The sequence below is a fragment of the Gorilla gorilla genome, chromosome 8 (assembly GCF_029281585.2).
Source record: "Gorilla gorilla gorilla isolate KB3781 chromosome 8, NHGRI_mGorGor1-v2.1_pri, whole genome shotgun sequence".
Lineage (NCBI taxonomy): Eukaryota > Metazoa > Chordata > Mammalia > Primates > Hominidae > Gorilla > Gorilla gorilla.
This window is the reverse complement of record NC_073232.2, coordinates 133,853,411-133,871,807: the sequence shown is the minus strand read 5'-3', so window position 1 is coordinate 133,871,807 and position 18,397 is coordinate 133,853,411. Positions and strand designations below refer to the sequence as shown.

Below are 18,397 nucleotides of genomic sequence, written 5' to 3'. Positions count from 1 at the left end.
CTCTCCCCAATCAGAGGTCCTATGAGCTCCCAAGGAATAACAGGATGGTTTTCTTAGGGAAGGAAGGCCAGGTCAAGGCAGGAATTACAGCTGATGTGCAGATGCCTGTTGTTATTCATACTATTTATTTATTTGTTTGTTTTTTTGTTTGAGACAGTTTCACTCATGTCGCCCAGGCTGGAGTGCAATGGCATGGTCTCGGCTCACTGCAACCTCCACCTCCCAGGTTAAACGATTCTCCTCTGCCTCAGCCTCCCAAATAGCTGGGATTACAGGCACATGCCACCACGCCCAGCTAATTTTTTATATTTAATAGAGATGGGTTTCACCATGTTGGTGAGGCTGGTCTCGAACTTCTGATTTCAGGTGATCCACTCGCTTTGGTCTCCCAAAGTGCTGAAATTACAGGCATGAGCCACTGTGCCTGGGCTACTTATTTATTTTTGGAGACAGGTTCTCGTCTCGCTGTGTCACCCAGGCAGGAATGCAGTGGCGCGATCATAGCTCAGTGCAGCCTCTGGGGCTCAAACGATCTTCCTACCTCAGCCCCCTGAGTAGCTGGGACTACAGGTGTTTATCATCATTCCCGGCTATTTTTTTTTTTTTTCATTTTTTGTGGAGAGAGGATCTTACTATGTTCCCTAGGCTGGTCTTGAACTCCTGACTTCAAGTGATTCTCCCACCTCGACCTCCCAAAGTGCTGGGATTGTAGGCATGACCTGCTGTGCCTGGCCCATTTATTTTTTGATTAGCTGTACAAGTACCTGTCTCTCTCATTTTTAAAGTATCAAAACAGTCAATGTTTTTTAAATTTTTTTTTTGAGATGGAGTTTTGCTCTTGTTGCCCTGGCTGGAGTGCAATGGCGTGAGCTCAGCTCACCGCAACCTCTGGCTTCTGGGTTCAAGCAATTCTCCTGCCTCAGCCTCCCGAGTAGCTGGGACTATAGGCATGTGCCACCATGCCCAGCTAATTTTGCATTCTCAGTAGAGACGGGGTTTCTCCATGTTGGCCAGGCTGGTCTCGAACTCCTGACCTCAGGTGATCCGCCCGCTTCGGCCTCCCAAAGTGCTGGGATTACAAGCACGAGCCACCGCGCCCGGCCAGTCGTTTTTTTTTTTTTTTTTTTAAAGAAACTGCTTGTGGCCAGGTGCGGTGGCTACCACCTGTAATCCTAGCACTTTGGGAGGCGGAGGCGGGTGGATTGCCTGAGCTGAGGAGTTTGAGACTGGGCTGGGCAACATGGTAAAACCCTGTCTCTACTAAAATACAACAACAACAAAAAAATTCCCAGGCGTGATGGCATGCACCTGTAATCCCACTACTCCAGAGGCTGAGGCAGGAGAATCACTTGAACCCAGGAGGTGGAGCTTGCAGTGAGCCGAGATCGCGCCACTGCACTCCAGCCTGGGCGAGAGCGAGACTCCGTCTCAAAAAAAAAAAAAAAAAAAAAAAAAAAAAGGCCAGGCACGGTGGCTCACGCCTGTAATCCCAGCACTTTGGGAGGCTGAGGTGGGCGTGTCACGAGGTCAGGAGATCAAGACCATCCTGGCCAACATGGTGAAACCCCGTCTCTACTAAAAAAAATACCAAAAATTAGCCGGGCGTGGTGGCAGGCTCCTGTAGTCCCAGCTACTCAGGGGCTGAGGCCGGTGAATAGCGTGAACCCGGGAGGCGGAGCTTGCAGTGAGCCAAGATCGCGCCACTGCACTCCAGCCTGGGCGACGAAGCCAGACTCCGTCTAAAAAAAAAAAAGAAAAAGAAAAAAAGGCAGCTTGCTAACATGCTGCTGGTACTTACCAAGTATTTGAAACTTCTGGGAGAAAATTCACGTGGATGCAACTGAGCTTTATGCAGCAGGGCTGCAAGTAGTGTGGCCAGGGCAGTAGAAACGAGTGATGAGCTGTGTCCCAGGAAGGAGACTTGGTGCCTTGTTTGTTTACCAATTTTAGGAAACAGTGACAAAGATTGGCCAATACTACTGTGAAGCTTGCTTGCTTCTTTTCGAATTTTAATTCATATTGTGAAAAATACATGGAAACATATTCTCTGTCTGTGGAAGGCTCGGAAAGAGCATTTGTGCATAGCAAGGCGGCTTCTGGAACCTTCTCCCCATTGCGTTTTGGCAGGAGATGAGGGAGATGTTGGGCTGTGCACCCCTGGTGGATTCGCACAGGAAAGGTGAAAAGTATGCCACAGCAATGGGAAAAAGTAAATCCAGGAAGTGCTCACATGACTATAAAAGGAGTTATGTACATTTCCTGGGGAATTCTTTGCTCAGCCTGGTGGAGTCAGGGAGAGGTTGTCCATCCATGGGGGGTGACCAGAGTTAGGGAGGCCCCTTTGCACATGCAGGCACAGAGGGGATTCTCTGATTGTCCTGGCTCCGCGCAGCCTTGGGCCAGGTCAGTACAACTGTGGGGATGAACGTGGAGGGCTCAGGGAGTGCATGTTTGCAGGGAGTGGGCAGCGGGTCAGGTCACCTGCAGCATTCAAACCCAGAAGAGAAGCTAAGCCCTGTGGACAGCAAATGGACCCAAGGACACGGGCAGGGACAGAGCTGCTTCCACTGAGCCAGCTGTTAGGGGCTTGTGTTCTTGGCCCCCTGGCCGGGGTTGTCTTTGATATGTGTCGTGTGTGCTGGGCCCTGCAGGCTGGGCTTGGGGGGCCACTGGATGGCCTGGGAGGCTACTGGTGTGGCATTTGGCACCTCCCCAGCGTATGGCCCCACCCCATCCCTGCCTCTTTTCTTACTTACATCCTCCTCTTTTTATTCTCCCCAACCTCTTTCACTCTTTCTTGTGTGTTTATTCATGCATTCTCCCTAACGTGTGCTTGCAGAGTCTTCTGGGATACCCAGGGGTATTACTGGCATGTTTACTAAAGGCACCGCTGATCCCCAAAATGGGCCGTTTGTGAAATGACCACTGAAGGGGTGGAGGGAGGAGTACTTGCTTTCTCAGTTTACCAAGTCAGCAGTTACTGGTTTGAGACTTTGAAGACAGGATGGCTTGATTTTTATGGATAAACATCATTATCTCATTGGTGTATTTTAGGGGGTGATATTTTAGTATCCTTGAAGCTTGGATATCTAGGTGACTGTTTTGATCTGGTTTTACTGAGATCAAAAGCAGTTTTAGTACATCAAGTCATCTTAACTGTCCATTGAGATGGGACTCCTGTAAAATCACTTTGTATCTGGAGATAGCAATCCAAGTGTTCTGGCTGGGCGCAGTGGCTCACGCCTATAATCCCAGCTCTTTGGGAGGCCGAGGCGGGCAGATCACCAGGTCAGGAGTTCAAGACCAACATGGCCAATATGGTAAACGCTGTCTCTCATAAAAATACAAAAAGTTAGCTGGGTGTGGTGGTGCACGCCTGTAGTCCCAGCTACTCGGGAGGCTGAGCAGGAGAATCGCTTGAACCTGGGAGGCGGAGGTTGCAGTGAGCCGAGATCGTGCCACTGGATTCCAGCCTGGGTGACAGAGCAAGACTCCGTCTCAAAAAAAAAAAAAAAAAAAAAAAAAGGAAAGAAAAGAAAAAGAAACCCAGATGTTCTGTGATTATCCTCTGAAAATCGTGGTGCTTACAAAATCACGGCAAGCATCTTCCACCTTGAAGAATAACAGTAATAGTGACAGTCATTAGCCTGACACGTTGTAGTTGATGATCAGGTTCGTCTTCGTTGGCTCATTGGAATCTTACCAATAATAAACCAGTATTTGGGTACTCTTACCCTGCAACAGATGGGGAACGCCAGGCCAAAAGGTTAAGCAGGAATGGAGAAGCATGGGAACTCAGGGCTTCATCCTCTTCTCGTCCAGGGCAGCACCCTTTACCAGGCATCTCCCATGTCCAGCTCCGAATAAGACACAGGTCCTCGCTGTCCCCTGTTCTTCCTTCTAGAACAGCACGTGGTAGTCCGGCAGCTCAGATACCCCCAGTTTCAGCAAGATTTTGGGGTTTACTGATTTTAGGTGAAGGAAAGGATTCTCAGTGAAAACACTTTCATTTAAAAACAGGAAATCATACATCATAACTCGTCCTTTGCCGGGAGAGAGATTTTTTTCTGCATCACAATTGCAAATGCCTTGCTTATCTTTTTTTTTCTTTTTTTCCCTCTAATGGAGTCTTAGAGCATTCCACTGTGTGACATAGGGACACGGTTGCACCTTATCTGAGGGTCAGGATGGAGTAGATTGGTGTGTGGGTCCCAGATGCCTTCCCTGTAAGGGAGGGAAGCTTTGCTGCTTCTGCTCAGCGGCTGCCCTGGTGATCAATTCTGGCTAAGAGGAAAGTACATTCCATAACATTCCTGGTGACTTGCTGATCATGTGATGTTGTCATAATAGACATTGATCATTTTATGACCCAGACTAATCCAATGTAAATTCATTCTAACATGGTGGGCGCTGTTTCAGCAATGAGTTGTTGGAGACCTGGGACTCAAAGGACATCTGGTCCTTGCCTTAGCCAGCTGTCAAAGGGGTTGGACCAATAGCGTTTGGGGCCCCTTCAGCTCTCATGTTGAGTGAATCTGTGACTCTAGGATGTTGGGAGTGGGAGATGAGCCAAGATTTGGGACCAGACTGAATCCCTGCTGTCTTCTCCTCCTTCTCATATTTCTCTTCCTTTTTTTCTGTTTGGTCTCCATAGTTTAAAGTATTTCTATTAGTCACTCAATTCAGCCGCATTTTGACTTAACCAGCCTTGAGAGACCTGCTCTAAGAGCCTTCAAACTAAGTTCCCAACATCTTTTAAACTTCGCTTTGTCCTTCACTTCTCAGCTCAAATGCCTGTTCTTTGGAGAAGTCTCTCTGATTGTCTTATACAACAGGGATTGAAACACTTTTTGCAAAGGCAAGACTGCAAATATTGTAGGGCTTGCAGGCCACAGGGTTTCTGTTGCAATGACTGAACTCTGCCCTTGTAACACACAAGAGCAGCGCCAGACAATAAGGAATGGGCATGGCCGTGTTCCAATAAAGCTTTGTTTACAAAAACAAGCTGCGGCTGGCTTGGCCCGCGGGCCATCATCCGCCACCTCCTGCCAAGGGACCAGCCTTCCTCTGCCACTGCTGTGTGTGCCAGTACCTTGCCATGTCCTTCTTCCTAATGCTTAAGCAAGAACACTGTATTTTTTGTAGATTTTGTATTTATTGTCTGTCATCCCCACCATAATGGACGCTCCACAAGTGCAGGGTCTTTATCTTGTCTCCTCTTGCTGCGGAGCTTCCAGAATAGGCTTGTTGTATAGTAGACATGCAGTAAATAATTACTGAGTGAGAAAACAAATGTTAGAAACATAACCTGCCCGTCAGCTGGGCTTGCTTTGGGGTGCATTTGTCCATGTTACATTTAGCTTCTATTTTCCTCCTTTTGTTGTGATTCTCTCTTTGTGTTCACGTGCTAGTTGGCATCTGGGGCTTGGCATGCATGCCTTTGGTGATGCCCCTTTGAGAAGCCCCGGGCCTCATGTGTGGCTGTTGATGGTGGTGGTGAGGGGGATTTCTTGTCCCCGATGCATGTGGCCCTTGCTCCTTTCACAGTGGGACTGAAACACAGATTGACTTGATTTCAATCTCCTGTGGGAGATTTGTCCTTCTGAGGGGTGTCTAGGCAAAACAGTTGCCTTTGATCCTGCCCTGATTTGGTGCTGTCTCAGTGCTGGGAAGCTTTGCATTTTCTAGGCCTGGAACTCTGGGTCCCATTCACACTTCTCACTGGAGGGATGAAAGCCTCCTTCTTGGGCCCTCGTGGCCATCCCAGCTGGCCGCTCCAGCTGTTGTTATTGATAAACGCCAATGGTGTCCTCTCAACTCCACTGGAGAGGTTGTGTGGGTTGGATCCTTGTGGGTCCAATCCCGTGCTGCATATCTGGGAACTGTGACCTTGTTTGACATGGCCGTGTGTATGCCAAGCAGGATGGGGTCGGTGGTGGGAAGCACAGAGAACCATGAGACCCACGCCTTTTCTCTAGGGTCTTGGTGTCTCCTTGGGGAGATGGGATGCGTTCATGAGAATATGGTGCATCCCATGAGCTGGCAAAGTGGGCAGGTGTATGGTGGAGGGGGAGGGAGCCAGGGCACTTCCGCCCAGGGGGACTGATGCAAGGTGACTCCCATCACGGAGGACCCTGCTTGATTTGGGCCTTGGAGGGCGGATGACAGGGAAGAGAGGGAGGAAGGACTGTCCCTACAGAAGAAGCCTGGGACATGTGTGGTGGGTGTTGGTGAGCAGGGCGGGACTCAGCTTTGTCATGTGGAGTCGGGGGCACACAGGACCCAGCGGCTTCATTTCAGGACCCCTGTAAGTGCAATGGAGACTGCCTTGCAGCTGTCTGGGCATTTTGCTCTTTTCGTTTTTGGTGTTAAGGCCTCTAGGCTTTAATCATTTTGGGAAAACAGCAGGTCTCAGCTCACCCAGCACAGAATTAGGTCTCTAAACCGGCAAAGTACTGATCTGAACATGAGAGCTCATGAAAACTCTGGGTGGCAAAAAATCTTGTAGAGGGATCCCTTAGTTTTCCTTGAGTTTGAGACATTTCATTTTAAGAAGCTTGGCCTTGGGGCAACAGACCAAGTCTAGCACAAATAATAAAGAGTGTATGTGTGTGTGGCGCACAGTCACGTTTCACGTACAAATGTGTAAAACTCGGCATTCTTACAAATAAAACATACCACAATACAGATTTTTGCAGGTATTACAGTGCAAGCACGCTTTGGCAATCAATTTAAACATTTTCTTGTGGAATATCCTTCCATGCTATGGTTTGGTTTGTTTCTAAAGCCCCATAGGATGTGGAAACTAAGTCAGGACAGATTTTCTGGGGGTATCCTCTGGTTGCCGTTCCAGATACTTCCTGACTTCCTGGGGCTCGGGGAGAGGTGGATGCCTGCTGGGGCCATTTGCAAAGCAAGAACAGCTTCTCCTGGGAATAAGCAGGCCTCCACTGACCTTTGTTGGACGTTCTCTCCTCTCCCTCCTTCCCATCTGTCTCCGTCTTCTCTCTCCCACCTTTCTGCAGAGCCACCAACCAAATACCAAATCTCTCAACCAGAAGTGTACGTGGCTGCACCAGGGGAGTCGCTAGAGGTGCGCTGCCTGTTGAAAGATGCCGCCGTGATCAGTTGGACTAAGGATGGGGTGCACTTGGGGCCCAACAATAGGACAGTGCTTATTGGGGAGTACTTGCAGATAAAGGGCGCCACGCCTAGAGACTCCGGCCTCTATGCTTGTACTGCCAGTAGGACTGTAGACAGTGAAACTTGGTACTTCATGGTGAATGTCACAGGTGAGTTGGCCCGCCAGCACTACGCTCTCTCTTCTCTGTAGCCATTATCTGATTTACATTTTTTTGGCCAAGTGAAAAGGTAGTGAGATCTCTAATTGTAATTGGATGCCAGGCATACAGCTTCATAGTTTTTGAAATTCTTCTTTGGGACCTGGTGCACCAGAAAGGCCGATCATTAAGAATGATAGAATTCTTGTGCACAAAGTAACATTTTTCTTAAGATAGTATGCTTTTATTTAAGTAAATACATGCTTTTTTTTTTTTTGTACCACTGACATCTTTGGCATTTAGAATATAGGACTGAAATTTGGATACTCAAGATTTCTGATTCGTTTATTAGAGCTTGAGTTTCTCTCCTTGATTTCCTTCTATGCAGTGAGCGGGACAGAACAGGCCCCCTTTGTGGCCGAGTTTAAAGTTCTGCTTTCAGAGTGTTAGTTGACGATGAGAAGGGCCACACAGGGACTGAGTTTTGTTAGGGATCAATTTCTTTCTTCAAGGGGATCCCGCATACTGAAAGGTTAATGTTGGAAAAAGAGTCTTTGGGTGCTACACAATTGGTAAATTTGTCAGGGGCTTGAATACTGTTTGAAGCTTGAAATCCAGTTCTCATATATCCAATTTTATAGCCTGTTTAAATAGCGTGAAAGCAGAAAACATTGAGAATCATAACATAGACCAACTGTCATCATGGAGGGAAAATTTAAGCCATTAAAACTATCTTAACTGAAAACAATCCCAGGCTCTTTGCAAGGGTTCCTGGGTTGTTGACTTTGCTATGGAGAAGGTCTCAGTTGTAGATAATTGCAACCTTTTTGCTTTGCAAAAAACACATCCATGGAATATGTTCTTTTGCATACAGATGCTATCTCATCCGGAGATGATGAGGATGACACCGATGGTGCGGAAGATTTTGTCAGTGAGAACAGTAACAACAAGAGTAAGTAACTGCCCGGCTCCGATGGTCCCCGAGAGAGGAGCATGGAGGGAAGTCCTGCCTGTCACCTGTCTTCTTGTCGACTCTTCTGCGCCATGCTGTGTCCCGCGGCCCTTGCCTTTCCCCGCTGTGTCTACTTTCCTGACTTTCAAACCTGAGAATAAACCTGTGTTGCTGCACAGCCTTCTCTATTGTTTGTCCTTTCTTCTCGTGTCACTGGTCATTCGTTTTTCAAAGCAGTTACTACTTTTCTTTCCTTGATTTTCCCTTTTCCCTTTGACTTCTCCCTATTCAGAGCCATAAGAATAGTAGAACCATGTAACATCTTGGTTTTCCTTGTAATCATTGATTGTGCTTGGTTTAATCCAGTGGTGCATGACTGGGGCAATTGCCTATTCTTGCTCTCCCGGCACACTGGGCAATATTTGGTTGTCACAGCAGAGGGAGGGGGTGCTGGTGGCCTTTAGCTGGGGAGGGGCCAGGGATGCAGAGCACAGCCCCATAACAAAGAATTATCTGGTCCAAGATGTCAGTCATCCCTAGGGTGAGAAACCCGGCCTCCTACAACACACACCTCATGCTGAGTGAAAATGAAGGACGTGTGCCTTACTTTGTAGACCACGATTGAAAAGGGAGCCAAGGGTGGCTTGCTTAATGAGGGCCATGAACGCTGAGCGCTAACATGGGAGAGGCCATTTACTTGCGAGGAAGAACATGGCATAGCCTCTTGGAGCTGGGCAACCTGGGTTTGAATCTTGCTCCACAACTTCTGAGTTGCTCATTTCACTTCTGTGCCTTAGTTTCTTTATAAAATGGGAGTAATAATAATAATACTATCTTCTGGGGTTGTTATGAGGATTACATGAGTTCCTGGTTGTATAGTGCTCGGAAGAGTGAGTGCTTGCAAATGTTTATTCAATACACAAAATACAATATAGCATTACTTGCATTTTCCAATGACTTGGCTAGAATGTTCCTAAAGTGTTTGTACATAGGGTATTAGGGTTCTCTGCTTACATGGTATATTCTACATTTTTCTTAAAAGGATTTTAGTCAATTTAGTACATTTAAACAAGGCCTAAGTAATATACCACACCCGGCTAATTTATGTATATATATATATTTTTTTTTTCCCGAGATGCAGTCTTGCTCTGTCACCCAGGCTGGAGTGCAGTGGCGCCATCTTGGCTCACTGCAACCTGCACCTCCCAGGTTCAAGCAATTCTCCTGCCTCAGCCTCCCAAGTAACTAGGACTGCAGGGGCCTGCCACTACACCTGGCTAATTTTTGTATTTTTAGTAGAGATGGGGTTTCACCATGTTGGCCAGGCTGGTCTCAGACTCTTGACCTTGTGGTTCACCTGCCTCGGCCTCCCAAAGTGCTGGGACTACAGGCGTCAGCCACTGTGCCCAGCCTAATTTATGTATTTTTAGTAGAGACAGGGTTTTACCATGTTGGCCAGGCTGGTCTTGAACTCCTGACCTCAAGTGATCCACCCTCCTCGGCCTCCTGAAGTGCTGGGATTACAGGTGTGAGCCACTGCGCCTGGCAATACTTTTTTTCGAGCAGTTTTAGGTTCACAGCAAAATAAAGAGGAAGGAACAAAGATTTCCCATATAATCATCCCCAACACATGCATAGCCTGTCCTGTTATCAACATCCCCACCAGAATGGTACATCTATTCCAGTTGATGAACCTGCACTGCCATCATTATCACCCAAAGTCTGTGGTTGACTTTAGGGTGTGTAATCATACAGTGTGTAGCCTTTACAGATTGGCTTCTTTGACTTAGTAAGATGCATATAAGTTTCCCTCATGTCTTTTCATGGCTTGATGGGTCATTTGTTTGTAGCACTGAGTATTCCATTGTTTGTATGTATCAAAGTTTATTTACCCGGGTCATTTGTTTGTAGCACTGAGTATTCCATTGTTTGTATGTATCAAAGTTTATTTACCCGTTTACCTACTAAAAGATATCTCGGCTGGGCACCGTTGCTCACGCCTGTAATCCTAGCAGTTTGTGAGGCCGAGGCGGGTGGATCACTTGGGAACAAAAGTTCGAGACCAGCTTGGCCAACATGGCAAAATCCCTGTCTCTGCTAAAAATACATAGGTTAGCCAAGTGTAGTGGTGCATGCCTGTAATCCCAGCTACTCGGGAGGCTGAGGCATGAGAATCACTTGAACCCAGGATGCGGAGGTTGCGGTGAGTCGAGATCACACCACTGCACTCCCGCCTGGGTGACAGAGTGAGACTCCATCTCAAAAAAAAAAAAAAGAAGAAAACAAACAAACTCTGTTGCTTCCAAGTTTTGACAGTTGCAAATAAAGCTGCTACAGACATCTTTGTGCGGGTTTTTGTGGGGACATAGTTTTTAATTACTTTGGGTAAATGTTAAGGAGTGTGATTGCTGGATTATGTGAGAAGAGTATGTTTAGATTTGTAGGAAACCACCAAGCTGCCTTGCAAGGTGGCTGCACCATTTGTATTCCCACCAGCAATGAATGAGAGTTCCTGTTGCTCCACATCATTTGATGTGCTTGGTGTTCTGGATTTTGGCCATTCTGATAGGTGTGTAATGGTATTTTGTTGTTTTAATTTAAATTTCTCTGATGACAGATGATGTGAAGCATCTTTTCATATGATTAATTGCCATCCATGTATCTTCTTTGGTGAGATGTCTGTTAAGGCCGTTGGCCCATTTTTAAATTAGGTTGTTTGTTTTCTTACTGTCGAGTTATAAGAGTTCTTTGTATATTTTGGATAACAGTCCTTTATTACATCTCTTTTGCAAATAGTTTCTCCCCTCACCTGTGGCTTGCCTTTTCATTCTCTTGACAGTGTCTCTTGCAGAGCAGAAATTTTTAAGTTTCATGTAGTCTGGTTTTTTCTTTTATGGATGGTGCCTTTGGTGTTATACCTAAAATGTCATCACCCAACCCAAGGTCATCTAGATTTTCTCCTATGTTACCTCCTAGGAGTATTATTGTTTTGTATTTTGTATTTATGTGTGTAATCTATTTTAAGTTAATTTTTGTAAAGGATGTAAGGTGTGTGTGTGGATTCACTTTTTAGCCTGTGGATGTCCAGTGGTTCTGGGACTGTTTGTTGAAAAGACTGTCCTTTAGGTTTTTTTTTTCTTTTTTTTTTTTTGAGATGGAAGTTTTGCTCTTGTTGCCCAGGCTGGAGCACAATGGTGCGATCTCAGCTCACTGCAGCCCCTGCCTCCCAGGTTCAAGCAATTCTCCTGCCTCAGCCTCCCGAGTAGCTGGGATTACAGGTACATGCTACCACACCCCGCTAATTTTGTATTTTTAGTAGAGACGGGGTTTCTCCATGTTGGTCAGGCTGGTCTGGAACTCCCGACCTCAGGTGATCTGCCTGCCTCGGCCTCCCAAAGTGCTGGGATTACAGGTGTGAGCCACTGTGCCCGGCCTGTCTTTTAGCTTTTTAAAGGAAAAAGATAAAATAGATATTGGTAGGTGCCTTGGATAAATGAGTTACTTAAGTGAAGACTTAGATTTGTCCCTGAGTCTCCTAGTAGCTGGGGCAAAAGAGAAATATTTTGGTTGATGCAGTTTTTACTTTTTGTCAAGAGGAAGCTTAGGGCAGTGGTTCTCAAAATAAAGTTCCTGGACCAGCAGCATCAGCATCACCTGAGAACTCCCTTGAAATGCAGATTCTCAGGTTCCTTCTCAGACCCACTGCCTCAGAAACTCTGGGGCTGATTCTGATTCACACTGAAATGCGAGAACCACTGGCTTAGAATTTGCACGTGGAGGTCTGCCCTGAATGGAAGCTTACTGTTAGTGGTCTTGTTCGTAAAACAGTGGATAATAAGGTGAGTGGAAGTATCTTCTGTGATTTGTACCAGCCTTCTAAAGAGGTTATCATTATTGTTATTTAATAAAAAGCACTGATACAGTGGAGCATGTCACTCGCTTCTTTTTTTTTTTTTTTTTTTCTGAGACGGAGTCTTGCTCTATTGCCCAGGCTGGAGTGCAGTGGCGCTATCTCGGCTCACTGCAAGCTCCGCCTCCCGGGTTCACGCCATTCTCCTGCCTCAGCCTCCCGAGTAGCTGGGACTACAGGCGCCCACCACCACACCCGGCTAATTTTTTAGTAGAGATGGGGTTCCACCGTGTTAGCCAGAATGGTCTCGATCTCCTGACCTCGTGATCCACTCGCCTTGGCCTCCCAAAGTGCTGGGATTACAGGCGTGAGCCACGGCGCCTGGCCCACTCGCTTCTTTTGGCCAGTGGCTCTGGCATGAAGCTGGAGGCAAAGATGCTGGGGGCCTGCACTAGACAGGCTCTGTGCTGGCTGCTGGTTCCGTCCATGCCACCAATAACCCGATCAGGTGGAGAGAGTATTTATTCTTGCTTTATGCAATGGAAAATTGTGGCTCAGCAAGCAAAAGAAGGGCTGCGTTTCAGTCATAGGCCTGTTGCCTGAGAGCATCCTAGGGTCACGATGGGGGTGGAGTGAGAATGCTTGTACAGGTGTTTACAGCTCTCAAGTTTTACTGTATGTGGGTGCCCTCGCTATGGATTGAGACATCAGATTCTGTCAGCTTGGTTTTTGGATGCCTGGGGAACTGCGTTGTCCTGGTTGTCAGCTACCTGCCTAATAGCAGGTTACCGTGAAACCATGTGAAGCAATAGAATGCAACAGCAAGGTATGGATTACGTGACAGGCAGGCTGAGTGGTTCAGAAGGATTATGTGCTGTGGACCTTATGCTTTGCATTGTGAACAGTGTTCCTGACTGCCCAGCGCCCATGCAGAAGGGCCAGGGGGTAGAGCACCCATGTGATGAATGCCAACCAACAGCGTACTTGCCATGCCTTCACCTTGCAAGCAGCGTTCTTTTGTAATTAGCTCTCGAATGACAGCAACTCTGCCCCTGAAATGGGTGCTCTGCAGTGATTAAGGGCTAGTGTTAGCTGTACCAGGGAGATACTGCTGTGAGGAGGTGCCTCTGTTTGGTGTCTGTGAAACATTAGATGCTATTTAAAGTGATAGTGGTTCTTAGCTGGCTACTTGGCCTCTGCCATCTGTTAGTGTGATTAGGCTGGTCTGATTCACAGGTGCAGCCTGGGGCGGCTGAGATTAAGCAGCTGTGGCCTGTGTGGACAGAGGAATGCCACGGCCGGGGTAATTGGCAAGGCAGGAAAGGGGACGTTGCCATTAAAACAATTTTTTGCCACCTCAAGTGTCAAATGCCTGACCCGATTAATAGGGAAAATTGCAGAAGCACCAAATTCTTTGCATTTTCAGCCACCTGGAAAACACTCATGTGTCCAGATTGATTTCTTTGGTGCCTTCTGATTGTCTGAAAATGCCACTGGGGTGTGTTTGAATGTTCTTCTTTAGGAACTTTGACAAATGATGCTCCAGTGACCCTGTGTTGATGGTGACATTTTTGGGCTTTTTTGAGTTTTTTTTTTTTTTTTTCTCCTTTTGGATTGAGACATTGAAAATTTAGTTCTGTATCTTCCAGTTGGAAAAATATATTGCAGGTTATTCCCTCTGCTGATTTGCTAGATTATTGATCTAATTTTGGTGGTTAACATAAGAAGGCAAGCTCAGCTGCCTGCTAGAATATTTTTTAGATTCTGTACAGAGTACGAAAAGCTTGGGTGCCAAATACAATGGCAAAAATAACAATCAAGAATTAAAGATCGGGCGCAGTGGCTCATGGATGTAATCCCAGTACTTTGGGAGGCCAAGGCAGGCGGATCACAAGGTCAGGAGTTCGAGACCAGCCTGGCCAATATGGTGAAACCCCATCTCTACTAAAATATAAAAATTAGCCGGGCTTGGTGGCGGGCACCTGTAGTCCCAGCTACTCGGGAGGCTGAGGTAGGAGAATCACTTGAACCTGGGAAGCGGAGGTTGCAGTGAGCCGAAATCGTGCCACTGCACCCCAGCCTGGGCGACAGAGTGAGACTCCGTCTCAAAAAAAAAAAAAATCTGTATCTGTTAACATCATGTTGTACATGCATTGAAAAACCCAGCCATGGGCTGATTTGATTGATCTTTTTAAGTTGGTTTCTTCATCACAGATGTGCAGGGCATTCTCTGGTCATATTTTAGCAGCTGACTAGCTGATGACCTCACATGGTACCAGCACTAGATGTTTCCAAGTGGAACAGTCCTGTGATGTCATTACAAGCCTGGCTGCCAGGAAATAATGCTGTTTTACATATGCCCCTCAGTGCAACACATTTTCTCCAGAAAGAAAGTTGCAATTTCATATGCTAATTTTTGAAATGCATCCAGGTTGAGGGTTTTGAAGGGTTGAGAATTTATCCTTTCGCATAGAAAAGTATAAGTTAACTAGTTCTTTCCTTCCCTAGGTACTAGGTATGTTAATGGGTTATCTGGCAGCAACTAGGTAGATGCATATACCCATTTGTTCGAGGGATTTTTATTGTCTACAGCTTGTGTTTCGGTGATTAATGTTTCTGAAGAGCTTGAGACTTAGTTTTTGAGAAGATCATGATTGACGAAAAGTTCAGGTCCATTGCTTAACTCGAGGGAAGTGATGGAGAGACAGTTGCATCAAGACTCTTGCTGCTAAAGTGGTTCTTTCTCTCGAGTGATGAGAGAAAAAGTAATTTTCTATTTTGGTTTCATTCCTGTTGAGACCTGCAGATGCCCACACTCCATGTCAGGGAGAAAGGCTATTTTTTTTGGAAGTACCTAGGGAAAATGAAGGTAGTTAGCCTGAGATTCCAAACTCATTTCATTGATTAACCTGCCAATAACAGTTCAAAGTCACCTTTGTTCTAATTGGGATTTTTACTTGGTAGAGATCCTAAGTTGGTAACAGCAGGTTTCTTAGTTGTGTTGAAGTTTCTAGGAATTGAAAAGAACAATATCAATAACAAAAACAACAAAAAACCCACACAGGCTTTGCAAATTTTTAGAAATTCCCTTTGTAATGAAAACATCATCAATAAGTTGGTTTGGGCCAGCACAGCAGCTTGCACCTGTAATTCCAGCTAGTTGGGAGGCCGAAGCAGGAGGATCGTGTATACCCAGGAGTTTGAGACTAGCCTCGGGAGCATAGCAAGACCGCATCTCTACAAAAAATAAAAGATTAGCCAGGTGTGGTAGCTCATGCCTGCAGTCCCAGTTACTTGGGAGGCTGAGGTGGGAGGATCACCTGAGCCCAGGAGGTCAAGGCTGCAGTGAGCCGTGGTTGTACCACTGCAGTGCAGCCTGGGCAACGGAGCAAGACCCTGTCTCTTAAAAAAAAGAAAAAGATGCTTTTAGTATTTCATCACAAAGACTGGTGATGGTGTTCTATCCAATGGTTGGACTGAATATCTTTCTCAGTCTCCTCCTTGGTCAAACAGCATAGCCAATGATTGGAGAAGTTTCCTTTGAAGGCAGATCTTGGGAATTCCCATGGGCTAACTGGTCTGCTAGTGGGCTCAGTTCTTTCATTTGTGGTTAACTTGCTTGGTTTTGAAAACATATATTTCTGATTGAATGCCTGGCTGGTTAGCAAGTTTTTAATGAGATTTCTCAAAGCCACAGACATACCCCCTCATAATTATATCCTCACTCACATCTCCATATTTTGTTAGATTTGTTTTCTCTTAGTTTATACCAAACCGAAAGCAGAACTGCAGGGTAGTGGGGAGCTCTGAGACATTTTTCCCCTGTCAGGAGTCAAAGCATTCAAATGTCCTGATTAGTGATATTTTTAAAAGCCCTAATTATAGACTCGAGACAGAGGCTTTAGTGGGGCTTTAGAGAGTTTGTGAGACTTAATCTAGGAGCTGGAACAGGCTGTGTTTTTAAAATTTTTTGCATCCATAAAAATACAGTTGGCAGTCATTGGTGGCCGCTGCTCACATAAATCTTGAACTTTTGACTTAATTACCATGGGAGAGTTCAAAGGGCAGGCTGGAGTGGTTGAAGGAACACTGCTCAGGGAGCTGGAGACGGGCCTGGCCTCAACCCGGCCTCTGGCTGTGTGACCTTGATCAAATCACTTAACCTTTCTGGATGACATTGATATCATCAGTCGTTGGGCCAGATGGTCACCGAGGTCTCTTTTGGTACAGCCTGGTAATATGATTCCATGTTTCTCCTTTAAATCATTGGGCCGTGTTCTCTCTTTTTTGGTTCCAAAGAGAGAGAGAGAGAGAGAGTAGATTATAAACCTTAGGTGTCAGCATTGAGATGTGCAAGGGTTTTGGTGGGGGCAGGCCCAGCAGCCTATGGTTTCTCACTAAGTTTAAATTGCAGGGTCAAAAGAAATCATATAATCGTACCATTTGTTGACAGAATCAATACCTGCCTAGCACATAGATACCTGGAAAATATGTTCAAACTGGCAGGGACCTTAATCAGTGCAACTACTTCATTTTATAGCTAAAGCTTTTAATAGTCATCCATCCGTCCATCCATCCATCCATCCATCCATCCATCCATCCATCCATCCAATAACGCTTGAGTGCCTACTCCATAGGCTAAAGACAACTCCAGCTGTACCCTCAGGTGCCCTACTGTTGTTGGTCAGCATCAGAAGGAGTATTTTTCAGTACAGAGACACTGATGTTGGAAGCACACATCTATCACAAAGAAGGGGCCCTGAGAAAGAATAACTTGGCTCTGGGGTGGGAATAATAAAGGCTGTGTTGGAGTCCTTTAAAGGAAGTTTCTGTGGGTTTATAAATCTCTCTTTAACTCATTGCATCTTAAAAGACTTCTGTTGTCTTAAAGTAAAATTCTACTTAATATTATTACTAATGTGCAATGACTGTTACAGTGTAGAAAATGATAATGAGTAGGTATGCTATACGCTGGTGATGGGATTTGATTGATGGGATGGGATTGATTGATTGTGGCTAGGTCTGACTGTTCTTTAATCAGCTCATTCTTAGTATTTGATGATTAGGAGAACATCATTCTTGTGGTACCTATTACATCAGAAGGTCTAAGAATGTCAGAGCCAAAGGAACCATACCTCTCATCGAGGTTAATTTGTTTCCTTTACAGGTGGATTAGTGTCATTCATTTTGAATGCCATTGGAAGTTTATACCACACGTCTCTATTAGCTGACTTTAAGCCCACTCTTCATACACCTCTAAGGTATATAAAGTTCAGGGAAACTCATGTGTCATTAGCTTGCAGATTCATTTGATTGATTGATTGATTGATTGATTGAGACAGAGTTTTGCTCTTGTCGCCCAGGCTGGAGTGCAATGGCATGATCTCGGCTCACTGCAACCTCTGCCTCCTGGGTTCAAGCAATTCTCCTGCCTCACCCTCCCTAGTAGCTGGGACTACAGCCATGCGTCACCATGTCCAGCTAATTTTTGCATTTTTAGTAGAGACGGGGTTTTACCATGTTGGTCAGGCCGGTCTCGAACTCCTGAGCTCAGGTGATCTGCCCACCTCGGCCTCCCAAAGTGCTGGGATTACAGGCGTGAGCCACCGCGCCTGGCCTGCAGATTCATTTTAGATAAGATTGTTGAGTAAACATCCCTGTTAAGCATCTACTATGGACAAGGCTGATCTCTGCTTCAGTAGATCTTTACTTTGGTACATGAGTTCCTTCTCCAAATGAGAGTTGTTAAAGCTGTTCACGAGCCTTGGTATAAAAGGGGCTTCCTTAGGTAGAGGAGCCTGTTCTAAGTGCCTGGATGGTGTTTGTCTCCAGCTGCTTTGCAGTTCTTGGGAGGCCCTGGCATTTCCATGTGTGTCCTTTCCAACTGCAAAAACATACAGAGGACACAAGGCTGCTGACGAAGGAAACACAGTAGGGCTATCTTATAGTATTATTATTTTCCTAGATCTTACAGATTCAAGGTTCACATAAAGCTAGTGTATTTTAGGAAGAGCTATTGTAAAATTATAAAAGAGTTCCAGCCGGGCGCGGTAGCTCACGCCTGTAATCCCAGCACTTTGGGAGGCTGAGGCAGGTGGATCATGAGGTCAGGAGATCAAGACCATCCTGGCTAAAATGGTGAAACCCTGTCTCTACTAAAAATACAAAAAAAAAAGAAAAAAATTAGCCGGGCATGGTGGCGGGCACCTGTAGTCCCAGCTACTCGGGAGGCTGAGGCAGGAGAATGGCGTGAACCCGGGAGGCAGAGCTTGCAGTGAGCCAAGATTGCGCCACTGCACTCCAGCCTGGGCAACA

General features: G+C 46.0%; 1 protein-coding gene across 5 annotated transcripts in view; it reads left to right on the top strand.

The window, feature by feature from the left end:
• Positions 1 to 18,397, top strand: part of FGFR2 (fibroblast growth factor receptor 2) — a 121,556-nt gene that overhangs the window by 27,260 nt on the left and 75,899 nt on the right. For 2 of the 5 annotated variants that reach the window (XM_019035157.4, XM_019035156.4), the window contains exons 3-4: positions 7,026 to 7,292; positions 8,155 to 8,232. The exons of 1 other annotated variant lie outside the window; for it this stretch is intronic. In XM_019035157.4, the coding sequence (XP_018890702.1) occupies positions 7,026 to 7,292; positions 8,155 to 8,232 (345 nt within the window). The remainder of the gene's footprint in view (positions 1 to 7,025; positions 7,293 to 8,154; positions 8,233 to 18,397) is intronic. 2 more of the 5 variants (XM_019035163.4, XM_019035162.4) reach the window with 1 other exon arrangement.